Source organism: Eublepharis macularius, chromosome 8, assembly GCF_028583425.1.
Source record: "Eublepharis macularius isolate TG4126 chromosome 8, MPM_Emac_v1.0, whole genome shotgun sequence".
NCBI lineage: Eukaryota > Metazoa > Chordata > Lepidosauria > Squamata > Eublepharidae > Eublepharis > Eublepharis macularius.
In genome coordinates, this window is record NC_072797.1 from 103806200 (window position 1) to 103821452 (window position 15253).

A 15253-nucleotide genomic window follows, 5' to 3' on the forward strand; every position below is an offset into this window, starting at 1 on the left:
GTAGAGTGTGGTGATCATCCTGGACTGCAGTAATGCCTCCCTGTATTCCCCACAGAGACATCCTTGTAAAAACCTAAATTGTTATACTGTGCAATTTTTCATTGCCTGAACTCCTTCCTCACACCCCCGATCCATTCCCTTATCCTAATTAAAGCTCAAAAATTCATAAGCATGTAAGTAGCATTGTCATCATTCTGGATGTTAAACAATTCTAGAGTTACCAGGTTAATCTTCCTATGAAAACAGCCAAAGAATACTGATATTGTTTGTACTTAATACAGGTAACACGAACAGGCAAAAGACTGGGGGAGGCTGAAAGCTCCCAAAGGAACAGCATTTTACTTAAAAAGTAGAATATGCTTAATTATTTTCAAAAAGAATGTAAATGGTATTAAAATGTAATAGGCAAAGAACATGAAATGGTAAAATGTATAAAAACAGAAGACTACAGGTGTTTTCCTTAACAATTTGGCTAGGCTCTTTTGTGTTCCTTTTAACCTAACTTGGGTTACAAATGGGATGAATTGATGCATTAGCATGTGAGCTAATGTTTCTTAAGGAGGAGAATGAACTTGCCCAGTCTTGCATGAAAAATAAAAATATTAAGTATTCACAAACAGCATATTCTTTTCCAGTGGTTCAGTGCAAGTTTATACAATAGATAATGCCACTGGGGCCATGCAGCTGTCTCATAAACTGGAGCTAACACCCAAGCAGTATCCTGGTGAGTTCTATCACATTAAGATTGATGCAGAATTTTTATTTTTTAAAAAATATAGCTTGTTTTGCTAAAGTAGTGATTTAGTCAGTGATGGTTACAGCATGAGCCCTGAAGGCTACATTACACGTAGATTTAGATTTCATCATATATGTCTTATGAATTTGTTTATGCAAATGAAAAGGTGGTTACTATACATGGATCAGACTCTTGGGTGACACAGTGTTCTCAAATAATGTGTGACACACACTCAAATAATTTTTTCGGCCTTTATGGTTGTACAATAAATGCATCTTAAATGGAACTCCACTCTTTATTGAAAGGCTCAAAATGAATGCTTTGTAGATAACTGTGCAATCCTACAGAGAATAGTAGAGTCCAGTAGCACCTTTAAGACTAACCAACATTATTATAGCATAAGCTTTCGAGAACCACAGCTCTCTTCATCAGATGTGGTTCTCAAAAGCTTATGCCACAATAAAGTTGGTTAGGCTTAAAGGTGCTACTGGACTCTTTACTATTTTGCAACTACAGACTAACACGGCTAACTCCTCTGGATCTATATCCTATGGAGAGTAACTCCAGTCTTAAGTCCATTGACTTCAATGGGCTTAGACTGGAATAACTTACCGTAGAATCGCATTGTATGTGATGAAAAAAGTGAGTAATCAAGTCTAGCATAAAATATTGCATGTATCCAGAAAAGAGATGAGGATATATATGGTATATGGTTCACATGCAGTTGTGTTAAAGGGCAGTGGCTAGAATATCCAAAATGAAGTTGTTGAACAAATACAGAATAGCTTGACAATCTCAAAGATGTTAATTGAACAATTTCACTGAATTGTTGTAAGTTCCAGGGCTGGTTGTCACTTGACTGCTGTAGAATCAAGTAGTTGTTTGCATATGTGAATGAGCTATCACAGAACTTTCTTAGTGTCTTCTGTCAACCTAATTATAATGCTTGTTGGTGGAATCAGTTCACACATGCCATTGCCAGTACAGTTAAATAAGCGATATACATGCTGTTATGTGAAAGAGCCTTTAGCAAGCTCTTATATAAATGAAAGCATTCCTGTTTAATGCTGAAAAATAGCACTAGGATTAGTATAAAGATTTAATTACGTGTCTGGTTATATGAGAAGAGAATATGACTGTCGTAGTGGTTTCCAGTTATAATCCTTGCAGTTCCATTATTATTTTGAAAATTTGTATCCTGCTTTTCTGCTATTTAAGATACACAAAGAAGTTTACAGCTGTAAAAATAAATTAGATAAAAATCAGAATAATTGAAAGCAGTAAGTCAGGAATGGCCAAAATATTAAAATCAATTCTTAAGAACAGAACTAATAGCCAATATTGATAAAGCAGAAATAAATAAAACAGTGAAATAAGCAACTATATCACCACTATCAGAAAAAGTCCCTTAAATAGATTAAAACCAAGAGGTCAAGAGAGAACTGTCTAGTCTTAACCAGGTTCTAGAAAGTCAAAAGTCAGGAGGCATAGTGGATTTCCTATGGCAGGGATTTCTACAGCTTGAATCTCGCTGAGAAAAACTTATTCCATGTACTTGCCAACGTCGTATCTTTCACAGAAAGGGGTCCTCCTGAGCAGTGTCCGGGTAGGTAATCTGAGCTCCTGTGATCTTCAGTAATCCTTCAAGTTTCTTGATCCTAATTTATATAGGACTTTAAAAGTCAACACTAGTACTTTCACATGGGCCCAGAAATAACTGGCACGCCATTCAGCTGTCATAGTACTGGAATACTATTGTTGCTGTGGTGAGTTCTAGCTAAGCTTTTCTAGTAACTATAACATATCCTTTTAAATGAATGTAGAAACTTTAGGGCAAGATCCAGTTCATTGCTAGTGCAAACCTTGTGCACAAAGAAGTCCCATAGCCTGTCTCACACCCCAATCTAAATTGTATATGGATATGTACTTGCAGGAAACATGAGAAGTTGTTAGGGTGAATAGTAGGTCTGTGTATCTTTCCCATCTAGTCATCTCCTTTTACTTGCTGAATTTCCCCTGTTCAGAGCGTGATAATTTGAGACATGAGGCAGGGCATTCACAGATATAATGTATATCTTCATAGCTCTTGGTAATAGCATGTACAGCTATGTGCATAAGCAAATAAAGGAAATTCAGGGCTATGTTGAATAGTGGACTGGATTGTGCCTCTTGTGTATTATCATTTAATACACAAAAGATGCCCATTTTTAAAATGCTTCCAGAAGCCTGTACATTACTTCTTGATATGCTTACATGGTGGATTATTTTTCTGCTTTTCATAGATATTTGGAACAAAACAGGACCTGTTAAGTTAATCAGATGGTCGCCTGATAGTTGTGTTGTTATGGTCACCTGGGAATATGGTGGCCTTTCCTTATGGAGTGTGTTTGGTGCCCAACTAATCTGTACTTTGGGTGGAGATTTTGCGTGAGTATTTTTAAAGCATTGTGACTGTGAATCTTCAACAGAACTGATTGGTACACCCTTTACTACTTAGTTTTTATTTAAAACATGTAGTAATCACATTGGTCATTATTTTATGCTATAAATGGCTTGTTGGATCTGCTGTGGATACATACCCTCTATGCATGTCAGTCAGCTGTTTTAGATCCTGATCTTCAGTAGTTTGTTACCACCTAGATAGATTAATCCCTGTGCGACTCTGATAGAATGTTCCAGGCCAGTCAATCTCTGCCATTAGAGGTTCAGTGCATATATATGACAAAGAAAGTACTTTTTTGCCTCTAGAAGGGTTTCCTGGACATCTTCTTTGTTGCCATAGGCAACAATCTATCCCACTCAGTATTCCTGGTAAGTGAATAAAGAGGTTACTAGCATAAGTTCCAAATTCGAAAGGTTTATTCTAAAGACATGCCTAAAGAAATGAGAGGGAAGGGGAACATAGAAAAAATTGTTAAATTTATTGCATTTATACTTCACTGTTCTTCTCAGTAGGGATCCAAAGCAGCTTGCATGTGTTCTCCTCTTCTCCATTTTATCCTCACAACAAGGCTGTGAAGTTAGGTTGAGCATGTGTGACTGGCCCAAGATCACCCAGCAAGCTTCTGTGGCGGTTTCAAAGCTGGATCTCCCAGATCCTAGTCTTGACACTTTAACCACTGCACCATAAAAGAAAATCTAGTTTCTAGCTAACTCAAAACTCTGCTTCCCTTCATGTAGGATCAGGCAGGGAACATAGCTGAAAGCCAGTAAGCCAACAAAGTGTCCAGAATACTATCAAAGACCCCTCTTCTGCCTAGTCCATATTTCAAGAGTTCCGTGGGAAAGAGGAAGTTGGTCTTTCATCCGTCTGGAAGGGGCTCATGTAAATGCCTCCTCCAAAAACAGTTCAGACTATTGAATACTTTCCCCTCAAATCATGTGTGTTTTTCCACCCAACTCTGCAAAACTGATTTCATATCCTGAAAGCAGAGTATGCAGTATTAATTTTTTCAAAAGGCAGGCTTTGTATAATACATTTGGGTCCAAAAGAAAGGATTTGGGGGTGGGGCAGATGAAGAATTCCTTCTTGGCCTTAAGGTACATCTGCCTATACAGAAATTGCAAGTGCTTTTTTAAATGATCAAGCGCTTAATAAAAAGTGATTTGTTTTTATTTTAGTTATCGATCTGATGGTACCAAAAAAGACCCTCTAAAGATCAGCTCTATGGTAAGCATTATTTAGTGAACAAAATTAAAATACAGTAAACGCAGTTACTGGATTTTTTAAGGGAATGTTGTAAGGGAAATGCTCTTAAAAGGCTCCTAAAGGTACAAGTTTGACACTGGTTCAGGCCGTTGTCTGTGCAGACCTAATGTTTTTGCTGTTCCAGCACATTAAAAGGAATGATTCTCCCACTGTATTCAGTTATTGTAACATCTCTTTCCCTATTTAATTTAAGAATCTTCAAGATTCTTTTTATCTAATTTGAGACTGGCGCAAGTTGGGTTCATGCAATATTTTGGCTTACTATGATACTTGAATGCAACTTTGTAATAGAATCCCAGATTGTGTGACAGATTGCTATATAATACTCTCTCTCTCTGTTGCACCTTTCAATAATTTTTAATAATTAATAATGTTGTTTCTTCTTGGCAGAGTTGGGGATCAGAAGGCTATCACCTATGGGTGATCGATGCAAATAGGTCTGGAAACCTAATGACAGAAAAGGCGTGCAAAGATGAAGCCAAGCAGTCTGGCATTTTGCAGTTCCAGTTCATCAAGAGTGCGCTCACGGTTAACCCTTGCATAGTAAGTGTACATTAATCTCCATGTTCTTAACATTCCCTATTGTAGTGTTAGGTCTTGTTTAATGCCTTTTAGGCAACAATGTGATCTAATTTTGTTCACAAAATAAAATATCCTTATTAGAGTTCATCCTAATAATATTATTGTGCAAGATCAGAAATGTGGGTACTGCCTTAAAATCAATTTCTTGTTTTCTATTTTAGTTGCTGTGCGTTCTGTTACTATTCACTGTTTGCTAACTTGAAGTATTGGTTTTATTCACAGAGCAGCCAGGAACAGGTCCTCCTCCAGGGAGAAGATCGTTTGTACTTGAATTGTGGTGATGCAATACAAGCTCAGAATCCTAGAAACTCCTCAGCGCTCTCTGAACATAAGGCCATTCGAGAAAGAGGCCAGTTTTCAGATGGGAGCTTAGATTCTCAGGGTTTAAGCACTTTATTAGGACACAGACATTGGCATGTTGTACAGGTAACTTTTCAGCATTTTATTGTTTCCTTGACTAAAAACTCCATTTACATTATGCTTGTCAGAATCTATTGGGTTACAAAGTCTTCATTGAACCTTGCATTAGAGACTTTGCTCAGTGGCTGCGGGAAATAATGTGCAATAATGAAGCACCAATGAAAAAGAGGTAGTCCGTGCTTTGGGCTGCAAAGTACTGTTCCAAATGTTTGTCTGCATATTGAATGTGCTCATGGCAAATTGAAAAGTAAAACGTGCTTTACAAAATAAAATATTGGGAGGAGAGATTGACTTTAATGGGTGGCAGGAATTTTAAATTTTGTATGTTTATAATACTGCTTTCTGTTTTTAAAGATTCACAGTACCTATCTAGAAATTAACTGGCCTATACGGGTGAGTTATTTAAGATCTTTATATTTTATACTTTTTAGAGTTCATTTAAATGTAAAGAAATGTCTAGAGAAATTATAAGGTTGTTGTTACTTCCTTTAGTCGGGGGATCACCAAAAGGGGTAGTTCATGAGCTGTTTGTAACTCATTGGCTGCGGAGTTGTAACTTGTGTATCCTCTAGAGAAGCCAGGAAATCATTGCATAAAGATCTACTGATCTTAATATGATTTTCCCTGTGTTGCTTAGCTGACAGATTCTTTCTCATGCTCTTCCTAGTCCTTTTTTCTAGTAGAGTACAAAACTTGATGATATGATTGCTTGCTTTTTTAAAATTAGAAGTTCTTCTTATTAAAGAAAAGGTCACTGACCCTTTGGTTAGATGTTACTAGAAAACTTAAGCATTTGGGAATTTTATTTGCATTAAATTAAATTAGGCAAGCACTGAGCTCGTACCTTGTTCTTTCAGTTAAGACTCTGACAAGTTGTTCTTGTTTTTTGTCTTTCCCACAACCTGAACAGTTTTCAGCCATAGATAAGTTGGGACAGAATGTTGCTGTTGTTGGCAAGTTTGGTTTTGCACATTACTCTTTACTTTCCAAAAAATGGAAGTTGTTTGGAAACATTACCCAGGTGAGTGGTTGTTAGAGAAGGAACAAATACATTTTCTGCTTGTTGAAAAATGCTTGCTTCTGCTTAAAGGGAAGGCCCTGACTTGGATAGCTCCAGCAAGCCTGATCGCTTCAGATCTCAGAAGCTAAGTAGGTTTGACTTCAGCTAGTAATTGGGTGGTAGATCTCCAGTGAAGACCAGGGTTGCAGAGGCAGGTGATGGCAAACCACCTTTGTTAGTCTCTTGTCTTGAAAACCCTCTAAGAGTCGGTATAAGTCAGCTCTATTTGATGGCACTCACCAACACTATACTTAAAGGGAAGATGGTTATGTTCATTGCCGTGTCTTCTGTGCATCCCCACATGGAAACTGTGCATGTGCAGGCCAACTGCAGACATATCAAAGTTTCAAAAGGCACGAGATGCTTGCCCAGCCTTTTTGCGAGATTTTGAGTGGGCACGGCGATAAAGACGGGATGAGCAGATCCCTCCCTCAGTTCTTCTTTAGCCACCACTGAAGAAGGACATGTTTTGAGCTTCTCCTTGAATCCAAGCAAGAAGAAGATGACTTCAAAGGTGCTCTTCAAGAAGTGCCTCAAGTGTGGATCCAACATGGCCCAATCCGATTGGCACAAAAAATGTTTCATGTGCCCAGGAGAGGAACATGATACCATGCGCTGTGGCATGTGCAAGCAATTCACGCGGAAGGCCCAACATGAATGGGCATCGCACCTAAAAGCAGCACTGTGAGAGTCAGCCCTCCAAGGTGTATCCAAGTTCGAGGTTTCGAAAGCTGCCAATAAAGGCCTGTAGTGCCCAAAACAGGCCTCTGCAGTACCTCCAATTTTGGCTCTAAGCGCCGACAATACAAACCTGTCAGTTCTTAAAGATTCCGGCCCATCTTCGTCTTCATCTGAGCCACCGTCGAAGAAAGCCAAGCTGAAGTTGAGGCATATTGAAAAATGCCCGACTCTGAAGCCACAAAAGAAAAAGCGGTCCTCAGCTTCAGCTCCATCCACCTCTGCAGTGCCCAGTCCACCTACAGTTCTGAGAACTCTCTTGCTGACTCCTTGATGCAGATCAGCTTTGGTTCCTGCCATTCTCCCTCTGAGGTGAAGGACATCCTGGGTGATTCCCACCATCCAATCTGGGAGGCAGGAAGCTGATCTTTCTTCCTCTTCCTTTGGTGTGGGAACACCCCCTCTGCTTTCAGTTCTTTTCCTGCCTCCGTAGAGAGCAGTTCTAGTTAGGCTAGCTCTGCTGCCTTTTGCAACTTTTGTGACTTCTTTTCCTTCTAAAACCTTCCATTACTTCTTTCTACTTCTCCTTCTTATCTCTCTCTTCCCTGCTTACTGATTCTTTCAGCGAGGAAGAGCAAGATGCCAAGGGGAGCTCATGGCCTCGGCAGAGTCATCCGACTCAGAGGACAGCTTTTTACAGAGGGTGGGCCGTTCCCAAGGAGCCATCCTACCGATGGCGGGAACGAGCCCAGCTGGCGCCGGCTTGCCTTCTGAGGCAGCTTGGCCCCCTGGCGAGGAGCAAACCACGAAACAGAACCTGCCCTCTAGAAAACGGCCCCGACTGCAACAGAGGGAGCCTAGGAACTCTGCGCACCAAGGCCAGCAGGCTGAGTGCAGCGCCGCCAGCGAGAGCTCCATTACAGCGGCAAAAACAGGCGCAAGGGATTATTTCCTGCCAAAAAGCCGCGATGTGCTTCCCAACCTCCTGGCGAGAGAAATGCAGCAGAAGCACTCAACTGAAGGTCAGAGCAGTCTTCCGATGGGCCAGGAAAGCCAAGTAATTGCCTCATCCTTGATAGCGTCCCCAGATCTCCTGTCTCTGATCAGGCGGGCGATGAGGGAAGAATTGTTCTCCTTGTGCAATGCCAAGGTGTCACAACCTGAACAGGCCTCTTGCTCCACAAGCCCTAGGAACACACAAGAGGTTCCAAACTGAAGTGGTCCCTGGCCTACCAAAGCAGCCAGAAAGAAACCCCCTAGTAAGGCCCTGAATACGACAACTGGGTGGATAGATGAAGAACCCTCACCTAGTGAGGACTCTGATATGGGGGATTTTTTACCAGAGGACGAGGAGAGGGAAGAGCCCTCAGTTCCCGAGCAGTCAAATAGACTCTTTCAAGCAGAAGACTACCATTATCTTCTGTCTAAAACATTATCTGCGCTAGATCTGCAGGACACTCATAGGGGGGAGGAGGCTCCAACCGCAAGGGATCTCTCAGTCAGACTCAAGGGCAACAAAGAATTCTTCCCCAAATCTGAAGAGAAGGCCAAGGTCTTTCCCTTCCCCGAATATTTTGAGCGCCAGTTAAAGGCGGAGTGGGCCATGCCGGCAGCATGCAAACACTCTCCTAATGTCATTAAGAAACTATATTCTCTCTCCGCCCATCAGAGACACGTGATTTGCAATCCAGTTCCTGGAGAGTTATGGCTTCTTGATAAACCAGTCCAAATGTTCTCTACAAGCAACCCAGAGACTAGAGCACCTAGGACTATTGATAGACACACAGAAGGGTGCTTTTACACTACCCAAGGAGAAGATCAGGAAAACCAAACAACTGATCTCCGGCATCATCAGCCAACCCCAGTGCCTCCTCATGGAACTCGCCAAGCTCATGGGTCTACTCAAATCAAACTCAGAAGCCATATACTGGGGTCGTCTTCATACAAGACCGCTTCAAGTGCTACTGAGACCCTACCAATTTCAGATAGCGCAAAGGAAAATCATAAAGCTGCAAGTTCCACAGTCAGTCAAAACCAGCCTCTGTTGGTGGACTCGCGAGGCAAACCTCCGTCAAGGCAAGAGCTTTCTCACACCACACTACACTCAGATGTTCACAGATGCCAGCCTGTCCAGCTGGGGGGGCCACACTGGAGGGCATTCCTTTACAGGAACATTGGTCCCAGACAGAAAAGTCCCTGCCCATCAATGTCCTGGAAATGAGGGCAATATACCTGGCCTTACTTCACTTCGGCCACCGTCTGACGTCCACCCATGTTCTCATCCGTACGGACAACATAGCGGCCAAGACTTATATAAACAGGCAGGGGGGCTCCAAGTCTTCCCGCCTTCAGAAAGAACCACACAGAATTCTAAGTTGGGCGGAAAACAATCTACTGTCCCTTTGAGCATAACACATAAAGGGGATCCACAACATCCAAGCGGACTGGCTGAGTCAAGAGGTTCTGCAGTCGGGAGAATGGTTGCTCCACAGGGAGACCTTCAAATTCATATCAGACCACTTCGGCAACCCAATAGTGGACCTATTTGCATCTCACCTGAACCAGCAAAACAATGAAAGGGAAACCTCCAAAAATGCAACCAAAATAGAAAAGGCCAAAGCTCAGGGAGGTACAGAAAAGGGTGGAACAGTCCCCCTTCTAATTATAAATAATTCACCATTTAATGTCAATTTCAAAACAATTGAATCACATTTATAAAGACCACAACACTGAATCAATAACCGTTGTGTATCAAAGTCCCGTTCATAAAGTAGGTTTGGAACCTTTCAAATCCTGTTCAGGTAGGTTTAAAACGTTGTTGTATATGACCAGTGTCCTTATCTTATATTCCAGGTGGCCCTCGTCAGCACACCCAAAGCACAGGCTATGAGCTTTGCCGGCCTCTTCTTTTTCGCTCGTTTCGAGGATAAATCTTCTTCTGGCCAATTAGTAATTTTATCCAATAAAGTGATCTCCAAACTTCTGTCTCCCGTATTTTGTCAATATCAGTGGGGTCTGATATTGACCTGGTCAGAACTATTGCCTTCAGAAAGGACCCTACCTATTTGTCTCCTTCAAGGAAAATAAAAAAGGACAAAAGGTCACTGCTCAGTCCATCTCCAACTGATTGGTGTGGCTCATTAGAGAGTGTTATAAACACTCTAAACAACCTTGCCCTTTGAACATCCAGGCACATTCTACAAGGGCCCAATCTACCTCATCAGCATTTAGTTTGGGCTTTACACTTGTGGAGTTACACAAGGTGGCCGCTTGGTCAACACCATCCACCTTCATTTAGTACTATGCAATTGACGTAGACTCCAGAAGAGATGCTGCAGTCGGCAAAGCTGTCCTGAAGAGCCATTTTCGATGATGAACAACATGCCCACCTCCTGGGTAGGTTAGCTCACTAATCTCCCATGTGGGACTGCACAGAAGACACAATGATGAAAACAGGATTGCACCCACCTGTAACTGTTGTTCGAGTGTTCTTCTGTGCAGGCACACATCCCTCCCCCGCCCTTGCCTTGTGCTCTTTAATATGCTAATTTATCCTTCACCAGCAGCTTAGTGAACTGAGGGAGGGATGCACTCACCCTGCCTTTTGTAGCCACGCCCTCAAAAAGCACATGAAAAGGCCGGGTGAGTGTTTTGCGCCTTTTAGAGCTTTGATACGTTCACGGCTGGCCTGCGCATGCACAGTGCCTGCACAAAAGAACACTCAATGAACAACAGTTACAGGTAGGTGCCACCCTGTTTTCTAGTTATGCAATGCTGCTAGTCTATTTTAGTCAGACATCAGTCACAGCGGCAACAGGGCTTTCTCCATCCAGGGAAGAAGGAAAATGGCCTTGTTCTTTTTGTGAGTACTTCATTTAAGTTACAGATTTTGTGCTTACATGTATCTACAGAACATAGGAAAAGGTGATAGGAAAACAGTTAAGTGAGTAACCCAAATCTTGGGATTCCTAATTTTTTTTCTTAATGTTTATCCACCAAATAACTACAATTTGTATTTGGGTTAGAGCTTTCCTACTATTGCTAACTTTTAAAATCCCAATGCAGTGATGAATGTAATTTACAAAGACACCGACCTTCATTTCAACATTCCGACCTTCATATCCATAAACATTAAAAATCTATTATTATTAAAAATCTATTAAAAATTATTATTAAAAATCTATTATTCACATTTTAAAATTTTTTTACAGTTAATCCGTACCTTTTGTTTGTTTTAAGGAACAAAACATGACTGTGACTGGTGGATTAGTATGGTGGAATGATTTCATTGTTATTGCATGTTATAACTTAAGTGACCACCAAGAAGAGGTAAGGCATGAGTCTTGAGAAAAATTAATTTGTTGTCTCATTTATTCAGTGCTATTCAGAAATGAGAAATGAGAGAAAGTATATAAGCCCTCATTTCTGACAAAGTTTAAACTTGAATTTTCTGACATTCTCCCAGGTATGAGTGAGTGCTCATACTTCTCTGCACAATTGTATATGAATATATGTGCATATGAAAAGAGGGTACCAGGAACTGAGCCCTAAACAAGGCAAGCTAGCAGCTATACCTGTGATCAGATCAGCCAGTAAAAGTCAAGCACCTGTGTTGTTGCCTGATACATTGCAATCTTTCTCTGCATTTCTGTAAACTTGAATTTAGATATGGACAATTTAGTAGTTACTGTAAGTTACTACATCTTAAGAAATTTAGATTGCCTGAGCAGGGAGCCTTAAGGCATCCAGTCAAAGATTGTGGGATTTGAAGACATCTGGTCTCTGCGTTCTGTATGTAAGCAAAGATAGTTAGGAAATGAAATTTATTTTGTGCTTAAGCACTGTATTTATATCTTCCAACCTTATTCTTTGATAAGAAAATTGCCCTTCCTCAAAAAGTACAGTAATAAAATACAGCCAGCTGGACTGCTTAGCAGGAAAGTCTAAGGAAAGTCTAATATGAAAAGCTATAGAGAAGCCCTTTCTCCTTAAGTGTCATTTGATATACAATGACTTATAAAAGATTAGGCCCCTTTCCATTAGAATCCAGCCACTGGCTACAGAAGTGGAAGGGCACATTGAATTGTTCACTAGCATGAACATACAGATGATCAACTCAGTTTTGATTCTGTAGTGAGTTTGATGTCTCAACCAAAAATTGAGATTTCCTCCTTCCAGTGATCATCGAAGGGTTTTATCATGTTCAGATATAATAGGAATATTAATCAAATCGTTAGTTCATCTTTGTGTTGCTAATGAGGAAGTAAAATGCAAGATCAGGAGGAGTAAAGTATGTAGTGCTGGTGGGTGAGGAAGGGGTTACCTGGTAGGTTTTTAAAAATGCTGATGTAGAAGAATGTTAAAGGGAGGGAATGTAATGGTTTTTGTTTGAGACAAGGAGGATATCTGATCATTCCTCTTCCCATCATCCTAGGAGGCAAGAATTAGATTTCTCTTTCCGCCCTCAATGGGGAGGGGAGTTCCCACCCTTCTCAGTTCTTTTCCTGCCTTCTTAGAAAGTGCACGGATTGTTCAAGCTCCATAGGACACCAGTTCCTCACAGAGCGGCCATATTGCTCATAAAGAACTGCATGGAAAACTTGGGAAGCTGGGGAGTGAGGGAAGGAGGTATTGTGACATGTTTGTAATTGATGAAAAGAGAGAAATACTAAGATGTAGGTGAAGTAGAATTTGTCAACAATCAGTTTGTATCTGAAAGTCTGTGCCCATTCTAGGGTCTACTAATCCAAACTGGTAAATTGGATTTTTTTTATCAAATGTCTTTGGGGAGGGGGTGCTAATCTTGAACACAGATAAATATTTTCAGACTTCTTGTCTATGCTTTTGATAGCCAGTTGTGGAAGTCAATGTTAGCTTAGTATTTGTAGGGTTCTTTGCATTGAGTGTACCCGTCTGTTCCATGTTATAATCCACCTGGGGGGTGCTCATTATCTGCTTACAGCTTAAAGATCAGTAATACTAATTGTGCTCTACAAATGAAGATTGTTTTCTTTTATGTTCTTGCAGTTAAGAGTGTACTTGCGAACAGCCAATCTGGACAACGCATTTGCTCATATCACCAAAGTGCAGGCAGAAACGTTACTGCTCAGTGTTTTTCGGGACATAATAATATTGTTCAGAGCAGACTGTTCTATTTGCCTTTACAGTATTGAAAGAAAATCTGATGGGTGAGTATAGTATAAATTGGTTACTCTATAATCTGCTTTCTTTCAACATTTTTGTATGTGAATTTAGTAATTGTCCTGTAATTTTAGAGACCAATAATACTGTGTGCTGTAAAAATGAAGATTGTTTCCTTTTATGGTCTTGTACTTCAGTGTACATTTTAAAAAGTAGGTAACTTTTACAGGATTTGTTTGCTGTAGTAATACTGATGCACACTTTCAAAATATGGCATGCACTTGCCGTTTTTGTCATCTCATCTTGATCTGAGCTCGCTTCCTTAAAGAATGGACCCTAAAGAAGCAGGCCCTGTTTTCTGTAAGCCCTCTCACAATGTCAGTTTCTTGAAGAGCAATGGCTAGTCTTTATCTCATTTTTTTAAAAGCTCTAAATGTTAACAAACTAGTAAGTTATTGGAAGATTGTTCCATTTAACGGATAGCTATAGTTAGCATGGCGTAGAATTAATAAATGTTTGCAATGTGTCTTGTCCTTACAGTCCTAATCCTACTGCCAGTATTCAAGTTCTTCAGGAGGTTTCAATGTCACGTTATATTCCTCATCCCTTCCTTGTTGTGTCTGTTACTCTGACATCTGTGAGAACAGAGACTGGCATCAGCTTGAAAATGCCACAGCAGGTACATTTTGCACCCACTATTTTAAAACTGCAGAGAGTTAATATTCAAATAGTGTTGTGCTAACTCTGTTGGAGCATCATCTTTTGTTGATTCTCTATATGTTAAAAAATTCTTACATAGTCTGGGACAAATTATCTGAAAAAATAATGCAGGAGTACTTTTTCTACCTAATTTGAATGTACTGATTTCAGATGTGCTATTTACCTGGCTCGGTTTTGTCATTTTCATTATGGGACTCAGTGCTGCAGATGACAGATTTCCTGAAAGAATGAGGGAAATATTTGGGGGTAAAAAGTTAGTAGCCCCACTTTTCTACTTATTTTAAATGTACCTATTTCAAAAACGCTGTTTTCCAAACTCAGCTTTGTCTTCCTTGACTATGAAAGAAAATGAGAATGAATTTTCCCAAGATGGGTATGTTTCTTCATACTGGAGTCATTTTGCATCATTAACTTCCATTAATCACCAGAACACAATAAAATACTTTTATGTAGGTTATCAAATCATTTTTAAGTAAAAAGAGCAACAGGTTGCGTTGTCAGGTTTACAGTCTCACATTTTGAATGTTTTTAGGTACCCAAACACAGTTGAAATCATTATAACATTGGATGTCAAGAGTTATTCATTTATCCAGGCCATTTCATTAGTTATCCATTTTCATGCTGAAACCCCTTGCAGTTTCTCTTTCTTATAAATACAATTGTATGCTCTGCATCTCCTAGAAAATCAATTTATATGATGAGTTCATCACAAGCTTTAGTGATACGTGTTTTGGAGTAAGTTTGCCATTGTACTTTGTCCAGCTCATTGATGCAGGTAATTTTGGAATGTTAACCACTTCTAGCCTCTATATTATTGACTAATAATCAGCTCTTTTTATGTGGAAATTTAGTGCACTTGCAGGATGCAGTGCTTCAGGTGACCAACATTTGACAAACAAAGCAACTCTTATAGCTTCCTTCATTAGAAAGACTATACGTCTTGCAGGCAAACATTTCTGCCAACTTTTAGGTCTGTAGATGAATATCACCTTTTAGTAGGTTTTATAAAGTTTTTATAAGGACTGTTTTTATAAAGACCTTGCCTTTGGAAGATTCTACTGTATTGTCATCTTTAAATCCATCAGGAAATAATTATGATCTTGTTCTCAGGTTACTAGAATATGAGTTGTACAGAAAGGAAGTGTTCATGATCAGTCTGACTGTCAGGGAGAGCAAAGAAATTTGACCAGTTGCTTGGAAATGGAAA

At 40.1% G+C, this 15253-nt stretch overlaps 1 protein-coding gene across 1 annotated transcript in view; it reads left to right on the forward strand.

The window, feature by feature from the left end:
* RIC1 (RIC1 homolog, RAB6A GEF complex partner 1) overlaps positions 1 to 15253 on the forward strand; it is an 83965-nt gene that overhangs the window by 43583 nt on the left and 25129 nt on the right. Inside the window, exons 8-17 of the mRNA XM_054986899.1 lie at positions 636 to 724; positions 3019 to 3163; positions 4358 to 4406; positions 4836 to 4988; positions 5250 to 5453; positions 5802 to 5840; positions 6358 to 6468; positions 11425 to 11514; positions 13213 to 13373; positions 13867 to 14005. Coding sequence (XP_054842874.1) covers positions 636 to 724; positions 3019 to 3163; positions 4358 to 4406; positions 4836 to 4988; positions 5250 to 5453; positions 5802 to 5840; positions 6358 to 6468; positions 11425 to 11514; positions 13213 to 13373; positions 13867 to 14005 — 1180 coding nt within the window. The remainder of the gene's footprint in view (positions 1 to 635; positions 725 to 3018; positions 3164 to 4357; positions 4407 to 4835; positions 4989 to 5249; positions 5454 to 5801; positions 5841 to 6357; positions 6469 to 11424; positions 11515 to 13212; positions 13374 to 13866; positions 14006 to 15253) is intronic.